The sequence below is a fragment of the Spermophilus citellus genome (genome assembly GCF_964194105.1).
Source record: "Spermophilus citellus genome assembly, chromosome: 15".
In the NCBI taxonomy this organism is placed as follows: Eukaryota; Metazoa; Chordata; class Mammalia; order Rodentia; family Sciuridae; genus Spermophilus; species Spermophilus citellus.
The window spans coordinates 53,422,989-53,433,815 of NC_138195.1; the positions used below are offsets into that span (position 1 = coordinate 53,422,989).

Consider the following 10,827-nt stretch of genomic DNA (forward strand, 5'->3'; position numbering starts at 1 on the left):
GGCAGAACTCACTTCATTTACATAAATAAAAAGAAATGAAACTAAAGCAATGGAAATTCATGTTAACACATTCATAATTTATTGCACTTAAATCATCTCTACTTAGCTCAATGGTGGGGTGATTACGAATATGAGGTTCAGGTGGAGTAGATGGATTTGAATCCAACCTCTGCCATTTGCTCTTCATTGTAATAGTCAAAACATTTGACTTTGCTAAGCATCCAGGTTCTCATTTTAAAAATGGGAAAAATAATGCTGTTCCCATGAAATTGTTAAAGATTAAATAACATTTCATAAGAAGCATTACAAGTGTCTGTCAAGGTGATTGGTGCATAGTTTGTGCTTGAGAAACTGTGTCATTTTGTAGTAGTAGCAGTTATGATAGTGATTTGAGTAGTTGGAGCAATGGCAACACATATTTTATCTTCATTCAAAATGAAGAAATTGGCTCAGGAAAATTAAATATCCCAAAGAGGTACAGGATACCTTTACCCACACCAAGACAGAGCCCAAGATTTTATGCACAGTTGATTTTAATGAAATCCTGATTGAATGAAATTAAAGAAGAAAGCAGAACCAGTGCTGGGGTTGATAGTGTAAATGCCTCATGGAGATCTGAGGTGAGGTGGGGATCAGCAGGAAGCTACTTTGGTCAGGCCTGGGGTGGGAAGGTTCTTCATTAGAGGCCTAGGCTGGTTTCTGTTGATCAGTGGTTGAGCAGGAACCCTAAAACTCAAGGGAGTTATTACCAATCTGGAAGACTAAGTTCTATCAGCTCCATTCATGGGCCACCCTCTGGCTCTCTAACCTCATGGAAGAGAGCAGGTATGCCCCAGAGAACCAGGGTGTTGAGTAATCCTGAAGGTGACCTTAGCTCCTCACAGTTGTAATTTTCTGGAAGTCTATCTTTATCACTGTGTTTAACCAAGATTTCTAAATTTTCATGGGACTGGGAAAGGGGAGAGTTTCAGGGGAAGATTAGAGGAGCAGGAAGCAGGCACTCTGTGATTTTAGAGGATTTTTCTAACTTGAGGCCTCATGGTTGCCATTTATAAATGGAAAAAACTGGAGAAGATGAAGAACAAATTGTTCTCCATCTCTGTCTCATAGTGAAGTTCAAGGTCGGGAGTGGATACCTAAGTTGCAGTGCTGAGAAGGGGCTCCCAGGGCAGTGTCAAGGATTAGTGATTATAGGAGAAGAGTTAGGAACCATCTGGGGGAATGAAGTGATTAAGAATGCCTTTGGATCTAATAATCACAAATACATTTTGTTGAAATTTAAATTTAAAAATAAATTTTGATGGAGGCTGCCATGCAGGATCCTGTGTACCCTGTGGCCTAAATGTCTGCTCAAAACTCACAGATGGCCAAACGGTACTGCAGGCAGTTCTTATCATTCCATGTCCCATCTGTGTACATCTCCACACACTTATCTCTGCCCCGACCCCTGGGCTCCCCGGGATACCAGTTGGTATAGTTCACAGGGGTCTCATCCAGGTAATGGAAGTCTCCAGGAGTGTTGCTCTCAACCAGGCCCAGGTAGGCATAAGTGTTGTACTTCCTCACAATGCTTGCAATGGCCTCATTCTCCTCTGGATTCCTTGGGGCAGCAATGTTGCCACCTGCTTTGGCACAAGACTCACTAATGTCATCAAAGTTGAACGATTGCCCATTGGTGGAGAAGATCTTCTTTCCAACTGCCAGCATGGACCCCTGCAAGCTGAGGACTAAGAGCAGAGGAATCTGGGTTAGGCCACCAATCTCTGTCTCCACATCCATCTTGCTTCCTCAGGGTCTCTACCATTAGGCTCTCTCCAATATCTTTGTCTCTGCCTCTCTCTTCCTTCCCTTCCTCTTCCAATCAGTTTTATAAATTCCTCTGTCTGCTTTCATCCATCCATCTTTTCATTCATTCATTCATTCATCTCCTTAACATTTACTTATTGCCAGGAACTGTGAAATTTTCTGGGATGCAAGAGAAAGCAGGATGGGCAGAGAACATGCTCTCCTAGGAAATCGGGAGCAAATCTGTGTCTACTTCTCTCTTTTCTGGACCATTAGAGACTTCAGAAAAGGAAAGCATCATTCCTTATCCCAAACCTACAGATTTACACTTGTTTTTCAGGTCTATAGTCTCCAGAAGCTGGGGGTAACTCTACCCTTTGTGCCCCCAAGGAGTCCCCTTACCTCCCATTGACTGCGAGATTTGATGCCTGAATTCCTGAAGCATGGTTTGGAGCTCCTCATCTAGATAAGATGGAAATCCTATGGAGAGACCCCCACCAGGATGAGGGGCAAGCAAACAAGATCCCAACTTGCTGCCCACAGATGTTTTGCCCACTGTAACCCTGGAACCCTGTCCTCTAATTGTCTGCATCCCCCGTGCAGGCATGAGGGTCCGCAAGGTGGAATATTTCCATACTCTGTAAACACCTATCTTCCTTTAATGCAGCTGTGCCCCTGATGAACCTCTTTCTGCTCTCTTTCATGTCATATCTCCTGAATGGCTCTGCTTGCCCACCTTTGAGTGCTTTTCTGACCTCTAGAAAGGGTCCTCTCCTCCACCTTCCACCCAGGATTGAATATGATTGCTTTTGCATTCTCCTGATAGATCTTGATAGTACTCAGAGCTATGGAGTTCCCTTGCACACTTGGGATTCCTGATCATAACCTTTTCCTGGATCCCTCATGCACATAACCCTGTATACCTTTCAGAATGCCCAGGAGCCTCAGTCCCATGGAGGGCTATGACTCCCAGTGTTGTCCCTCTTCCTTCACCTAACACCTTTTATCTCTCCATAAGCAGTCACAATGCATGGAACACTTCCTATACCCATCGGTCCCTGAATTGTGACCACGTTACTTGAACACCTCTGACTTCTGTCTTCAACCTCACATATCATTAATTAGGTTGAGCAGTATGCCACAGACACCTCTGTTACCCCATGTTGCTGACTGCATAGGCATTATGTCCATGTCCCCCTTGCCCATCCTCTCCCCTGGCTCCCACTCACCTGGAAGGCCCCTTTCACCAGGCTCCCCCTTGTCTCCACGCTCTCCAGGGACACCGGGGGCTCCAGTCAATCCATCACGCCCAGGGAGACCTGGCATTCCTCCTGGAGGGCCCATGGGACCTGTAGAGAGAAGAGGACATGGTTGTGTGGACCTCAACTTCCATCTGAGTGAATTCACTTAACATTGTATGGGCACTTTGAAGATATACTCTCCAGATGCTCCAGCCTAAGTGCCCTAGGAAACCCCCACTATGTCCCAGCCAACTGAGTCTTGAAACCCAACATACAGCCCTGGTCAAAGGGGCCTAAAAAATGTGTCCCTGCCCCTCAGTGGAGGACGGGGTCTCCAACACAATACCTGGAGGTCCAGGGTCTCCTTTGACACCATCTCTCCCATCTCTGCCTGGCAAGCCATGGGATCCAGGAATGCCAGGGATACCCGGGCTTCCAACACAGACTTCTGTCCCATTGCTCATGATGCCAGAAACTGCCATCAAGGTGAGGGTGAGGGCCAAAGTGCACAGCAACATGGCTCCTGTCCCAGCTGCTTACCCTGCTGAAGAGAAGGGCCACTGACCCATCTGCAGAATTTGAAAATATCTCCCCTTAATCCTTTACATTTGCTGTATTTGTTGGAATTCAGGAATATGGCAGAGTCTGAGGGCCAATCCAGTCCAAATAAGAGTACTGGGAAGAACTGAAGACCCAAACTATCTATGCACAGGAATTCCCAGCATCATCCAGTATCTAGCCTGGTCTTATATCCCATGCCTCTGATCTGAGGTGGTGTAGTCATTGGGCAGATGAGGGGTAGAACTTTGGAGAGTCAGTAGCCTGGTTCTCACAGAGTGTCTTCTCTGTTAGCATGTCCCAGTGTGGCCCTGAGGCATTCATTGCACCTCTCTGACCTACAGATGAACTACAGTGTTGTGGACACAATCCGAACCCATCCCTTCCAGTTGTCCTTCACTCCCTGATATGGGAATGCAATCCATATGTCCCTCAAAATTCCCACTTACCCTCTTTTGGGGTTCTAAGGAATCATGGACCTCAGAATGGATAGATATGACCAGGGTCCATGGCCTATCCCCTATATAGCAGTCAATGATGGGGAACCCCTTCCTTCTCAGGCCCTTAGTTAGTACTGTGGCTCTTAGGCTGGTCCTTGAATCCTTATGCTAGAGAGGGCCCATATACCCATATACCAGGAAATGGGGGCTCAGCTCACCCAGACACAGGCTTCCGTCTTGGTGGATCCCTGCCTCCAAGTCAGAGTGGAGAGCACCATTTATAAGGATGTGGACTGACAGGCTTCCTCCCAGTCCCTGAGAGGCCCCTATCTTAAGAGCCTCTCCTTCCTGGAGGGCCTCTCATGTACATATCACATTTCCCCACAGAGCCCTCAGGCTGGAAGAACACTTGAAGAGAGCCCAGAATCCCTAAAGAAAAACTCCAGATCTGTAAGAAGGGGAATTTCCGTCCGCCTGAGGTTACCCACTCTATTCCTAACAACTTTTCTACAGTAAAGGATGAAATCTTTTACCTAGGTAGTGATGGAGGTGCATTTGGTTTGGTTTCAAACAGTACAGAGACTGGTGGCTCTAGTTTAGGGTGGTCAGTTTGAACTGGAGAATACTGTCTGTCTTTTGGTTTGTTCACTGTTGAGTCCTCAGGATTACCAGCCCCTGCCCCTGTGGCCTTGTGGCTGAATTGGTAGGTATATGAGCAGAGTGACAGATAAACAGGTGGCATGTTCCGTTTTCCTCTGTCCCAGCTGGTTCAGCCGTGGGGAGGCAGGAAAGTGCCTGGAAGTTCACAGGAGAGCATCAGTTTCTGTTTGGGGCCATAGGTGATGTCAGGTAACTGCAAAGGTGATGATTTTAAGTGATCAAATGATATCTAAAATCCTAATTAGGGGACCCAACATGGCGGCCGGCGAGGAAGCAGCACTTTCAGTATCTCCACATTAACGGGATCAGAAAGACCCATGAATACGCCTAGACTCTACCTGCTGAGGAACTTCTAGCAAAGTTCTGCTGAAAGGAGACCTGCCGGGAATTAGTAAGTTTATTAGAGGTGACAGTTTGTCCCAGATGAGTGAATCTCGGCCACGCGGCGCAGAGGTCCAGTCCTGCCAGCCGCCGCCTGCGCAGCTCTGCAAACGGCCCCTGGCGGCCCGGCGCGGTGAGAAGGGTCCCCGCCCACCCGGCAAACGGCCCCCAGCCTGCCCGGCTCAGGAGGCAACGTGAAGGGACTCTAACCAAGCCTTTATGAAATAGCGAACTGGGAAATAAAACCAGAGATTGAGTCAGACCAGAGACAAGCCAGTCCCACCCCTCCCTTCAGACACTCCGGCAAGGAGCCAGGGGCCCGCCATAGCAGAGAGGGGAAGTCACCAAAGTTCGGCAAATGAGATTCCTTCCCAGTGGAATCTACTTTAGCAGGTGTGTGACTCCCACCAACACCAGATACAAACAACCGGGAAACTTCAAAAATCTCTCCGTGGGCATGACCATAAGGGCCAAGGGACTCCAGACCCCCAACTCCCCCTACTGCCAGTGACGTGGGTGTGACTGTAGGGGCAGAGGGAAGCAGAGGACTCCCCACCCCCAACTCCCCCAACTGCCAACTGAGAGGGCGTGACGGTAGGGGCGGAGGGAAACAGAGGACACTCCAGACCCCCAACTCCTCCTACCGCCAGCAGAGTGGTCATGATTGTAGGGGCTGAGGGAAGCAGATGGGATCCTCGACCCCCAACTCCCATTACCACCAGTGGCGACACCAAAGGTCTTAGCCGCCAGCTTCCGAGGGCGTGCCCACCAAAGGGGTCCGGAAAAATTAAACTATTGAATCCCATACCACAGCTCCACAGCACTGGGGCTTAGATGAATGACAGAGAGAGTGCTCAGTCATTCGGGAAATAGGGCACATGGTGGGGCTGAAAGTGTAACCAGATCCTTGGGGAACTGCCTCTGGTGAGCAGGATCTGGCTGGCTGGCAGGAGGAAGGGGAGGAGGGGCCGTAGAAGTGAAATGGCTCTGGACCAACAGGATTGACAGACACCCAGGAGCCGCCTTACAGGGATTGCTGTCGACACACTGAGGGCAAAACTCAGCTCGGAGGGCACAGCTCTGCCTACGGGAAGAGAAGAAAATGGATCTCTAAGACCTAATTTTATTTCTTATTTTATTTTATTTTATTTTATTTTTTCTCTCCCATTTTCACTCTTTCTTTCCCCTTTCAAGTTTTATTGTTCTTTCCATTCTCCTCTATGCTATCTATCTCCCTCTCCTTCTTTCTTTTCAAGAGCACCTTCCTTCCCCTTCCCCCCAACTTTCATCCCAAGCATTACGTCCTCCATTATGTGTAATTGTCTAAATGCAAATAGGTGAATGATTCGAGGCTGTCTATAGGGCTCCTAAACACCTAGCTACTACCAACACCCTGATCCAATCAACAGTTAGTATCCCCCTTCAGTAGAGCAACCTTCTAAAGTAGCCAAGACATACTAACCCTTATACCTTCATAGCACCTAACCTAAAGTCCTAAGAACAAACAACAAATAACTATATGCATACAGAATATGGAAGCCCTTTATAAATTGAATGAATCAGCTCTAAAGTACAATAAAGCCCAACATCTCTAGGCATAATCTCCCACCACAAAGGAGAGACAACAGAGATATACAAAGCCAAAACAAGTGTATGAGAAAGCAGTTACAAAGCAGTCAAACAGAGCTGGAAAGTAACGTTAAGAACATGAAAAAACAAGGGAAAAAAGGATTACAGATAATGCAAGACAACTTAAATCTACAGGAGGACCTAGAAGCATCAAAAACATGGACAGGGAAAGAAATTAAGGCATACCTAACTCAGATGGAACAGAATATTAGAAAAGACATGAGACAGAAAGTCCAAGCATTGAAAGTATATTTTGAAAACGAACTAAACAAACAAATTCAAACTGCAAAGAATGAGCTTTACCAGGAGATAGAGATCTTAAAAAAAAAAACAGTAATCCTAAAAATGCAAGAAATCATAAACCAGATTAAAAACTCTAACGAGAATATTACAAATAGACTAGATCAAGTAGAAGTCAGAACATCAGATAATGAAGACAAAGTTTATCAACTTGAAAAGAATATAGTCAACACAGAAAAGATGCTTAAATCTCATGAGCAATCTATCCAAGAGATATGGGATCTCATCAAAAAACCAAATTTGAGTGTCATTGGGATAGAAGAAGGCACAGAGGTTCAAACCAAAAGAATGGACAACTTATTAAATGAAATAATCCTAGAAAACTTCCCAGAGATGAAAGATGGAATGGATTGCCAAATCCTGGAAGCCTACAGGACCCCAAACATCCAAAACCATAATAGACCAACTCCAAGACATATAATTATGAAGATAGCCAACATACAGAACAAGGAGAGAATATTAAAAGCTACGAGAGAAAGGAGGCAGATTACATTCAGGGGTAAACCAATTAGGTTAACGACTGATTTTTCATCACAGCCTTGAAAGCAAGAAGATCCTGGAACAATGAATTTCAAACGCTGAAAAATAATGGATTCCAACCAAGAATACTGTATCCAGCAAAATTAAGCTTCAGATTTGACAATAAAATTAAAATCTTTCATGATAAACAAAACCTAAAAGAATTCGCAGCCAGAAAACCAGCACTGCAAAGCATTTTGAGCAAAATTCTACAAGAAGAGGAATGGAAAAATAGTGCCCAAAACTAACAGCAGGAGGTATCTCAGTAAAGGGGGAGGAAAATAACCAAAAAGTAAAAACTAGCCAAACTAAAATAAATAAATAAATAAATAAACATGACTGGAAGTACAAATCATATTTCAATTGTAACCTTAAATGTTAATGGACTAAAATCACCAATCAAGAGACACAAGCTAGTAACCTGGATCAAAAAAACAAATCCAACAATATGCTGCCTTCAGGAGACTCATATGATAGGAAAAGACATACACAGGCTGAAGGTGAAAGGTTGGGAAAAATCATACCACTCACATGGCCCTCGGAAGCAAGCAGGAGTGGCCATACTCATATCGAATAAAATCAACTTCAAACCTAAGTTAATCAAAAGGGATAAAGACAGACACTATATACTGTTAAAAGGAACCATCCACCAACAAGACATAACAATTATCAATTTGTATGCACCAAACGATGGTGCAGCAATGTTCATAAAACAAACTCTCCTCAAGTTCAAGAGTCAAATAGACCACAACACAATAATTATGGGTGACTTCAACACACTGCTCTCACCATTAGACAGATCCTCCAGACAAAAGCTGAATAAAGAAATTATAGAACTCAATGACACAATCAATAACCTAGACTTAACTGACATATATAGAATATATCAACCATCATCAAGTGGATACACATTCTTCTCAGCAGCACATGGATCTTACTCAAAGATAGATCATATATTATGCCATAGGGCAACTCTTAAAATATAAAGGTGTGGAGATAATACCATGCACTATATCTGATCATAATGGAATGAAACTGGAAATCAATGATAAAAGAAGGAAGGAAAAATCCTGCATCACATGGAAAATAAATAATATGTTACTGAATGATCAATAGGTTACAGAAGACATAAAGGAGGAAATCAAAAAATTCTTAGAGATAAACGACAATTCAGACACAACATACCGGAATCTATGGGACACAATGAAAGCAGTTTTAAGAGGGAAATTCATTTCCTGGAGTTCATTCCTCAAAAAAAGAAAAAACCAACAAATAAATGAACTCACACTACATCTAAAAACCCTAGAAAAGGAAGAGCAAAACAACAGCAAATGTAGTAGAAGGCAAGAAATAATTAAAATCAGAGTGGAAATCAATGAAATTGAAACAAAAAAAACATTGAAAAAATTGATAAAACTAAAAGTTGGTTCCTTGAAAAAATAAATAAGATCGACAGACCCTTAGCCATGCTAATGAAGAGAAGAAGAGAGAAAACTCAAATTACTAACATACGGGATGAAAAAGGCAATATCACAACAGACACTACAGAAATACAGAAGATAATTAGAAAGTATTTTGAAACCCTATATTCTAATAAAATAGAAGACAGTGAAGATATCGATAAATTTCTTAAGTCATATGATCTGCCCAGATTGAGTCAGGAAGACACACACAATTTAAACAGACCAATAACAAAGGAGGCAATAGAAGAAGCCATCAAAAGACTACCAACCAAGAAAAGCCCTGGACCAGATGGGTATACAGCGGAGTTTTACAAAACCTTCAAAGAAGAATTAATACCAATACTTTTCAAGCTATTTCAAGAAATAGAAAAAGAAGGAGCTCTTCCAAATTCATTCTATGAGGCCAACATCACCCTGATCCTGAAACCAGACAAAGACACTTCAAAGAAAGAAAACTACAGATGAATATCTCTAATGAACATAGATGCAACAATTCTCAATAAAATCCTGGTGAATCGAATACAAAAGCATATCAAAAAAATTGTGCACCATGATCAAGTAGGATTTATCCCTGGGATGCAAGGATGGTTCAATATACGGAAATCAATAAATGTTATTCACCACATCAATAGACTTAACGATAAGAACCATATGATCGTCTCGATAGATGCAGAAAAAGCATTCGACATAGTAAAGCATCCCTTTATGTTCAAAACACTAGAAAAACTAGGGATAACAGGAACTTACCTCAACATTGTAAAAGCTATCTATGCTAAGCCTCAGGCTAGCATCATTCTGAATGGAGAAAAATTGAAGGCATTCCCTCTAAAATCTGGAACAAGACAGGGATGCCCTCTATCACCACTGCTATTTAATTTATTCCTTTAAATACTAGCCAGAGCAATAAGACAGACAAAAGAAATTAAAGGCATAAAAATAGGAAAAGAAGAACTTAAAATATCACTATTTGTGGACAACATGATCCTATACCTAGAAGACCCAAAAGGGTCTACAAAGAAACTACTAGAACTAATAAATGGATTCAACAAAGTGACAGGATATAAAATCAACACACATAAATCAAAGGCATTCCTGTATATCAGCAACAAAACTTCTGAAATGGAAATGAGGAAACCACCCCATTCACAATATCCTCAAAAAAAATAAAATAAAATACTTGGGAATCAACCTAACAAAAGAGGTGAAAGATTTATACAATGAAAACTACAGAACCCTAAAGAGAGAGATAGAAGAAGATCTTAGAAGATGGAAAAATTTACCCTGTTCATGGATAGGCAGAACCAACATCATCAAAATGGCAATATTACCCAAAGTTCTTTACAGGTTCAACGCCATGCCAATCAAAATCCCAACGGCATTTCTTGTAGAAATAGATAAAGCTATCATGAAATTCACATGGAAAAATAAAGACCCAGAATAGCAAAAGCAATTCTAAGCAGGAAGTGTGAATCTGGAGGTATAGCGATACCAGATTTCAAACTGTACTACAGAGCAATAGTAACAAAAACAGCATGGTACTGGTACCAAAACAGGCAGGTGGACCAATGGTACAGAATAGAGGACACAGAGACCAATCCACAAAATTACAACTTTCTTATATTTGATAAAGGGGCTAAAAGCATGCAATGGAGAAAGGATAGCATCTTCAACAAATGGTGTTGGGAAAACTGGAAATCCATATGCAACAAAATGAAGCTGAACCCCTTTCTCTCGCCATGCACAAAAGTTAATTCAAAATGGATCAAAGAGCTTGATATCAAATCAGAGACTCTGTGCCTGATAGAAGAAAAAGTTGGCTCCGATCTACATATTGTGGGGTCAGGCTCCAAA

The 10,827-nt window shown here is 42.8% G+C and overlaps 1 protein-coding gene across 2 annotated transcripts; it reads right to left on the reverse strand.

The window, feature by feature from the left end:
• Positions 1–1,134: 1,134 nt before the first annotated feature.
• LOC308634512 (pulmonary surfactant-associated protein A-like) lies at positions 1,135–4,275 on the reverse strand. 2 transcript variants are annotated; one of them, XM_081268369.1, is made up of 5 exons: positions 4,243–4,275; positions 3,373–3,570; positions 3,015–3,134; positions 2,188–2,265; positions 1,135–1,727 (listed from the first exon to the last, which is right to left on the reverse strand). In XM_081268369.1, exons 2-5 carry the CDS (start codon positions 3,542–3,544, stop codon positions 1,351–1,353), a joined length of 747 nt encoding a protein of 248 aa, XP_081124495.1. In that variant the 5' UTR covers positions 3,545–3,570; positions 4,243–4,275; the 3' UTR covers positions 1,135–1,350. The 2 variants fall into 2 exon arrangements, with proteins under 2 accessions (XP_081124495.1, XP_081124494.1); XM_081268368.1 differs by lacking the exon at positions 4,243–4,275 and having other exon boundaries at positions 3,373–3,582.
• Positions 4,276–10,827: the final 6,552 nt, after the last annotated feature.

Coding starts and splice junctions, on each gene's coding strand:
- LOC308634512 (XM_081268369.1), bottom strand. CDS start 3,544: ATGTTGCTGTGCACTTTGGCCCTCACCCTCACCTTGATGGCAGTTTCT. Junction 3,135..3,372: donor AGGAGACCCTGGACCTCCAG/GTATTGTGTTGG, acceptor TTCTCTCTACAG/GTCCCATGGGCCCTCCAGGA. Junction 2,266..3,014: donor TGGTGAAAGGGGCCTTCCAG/GTGAGTGGGAGC, acceptor GTCTCTCCATAG/GATTTCCATCTTATCTAGAT.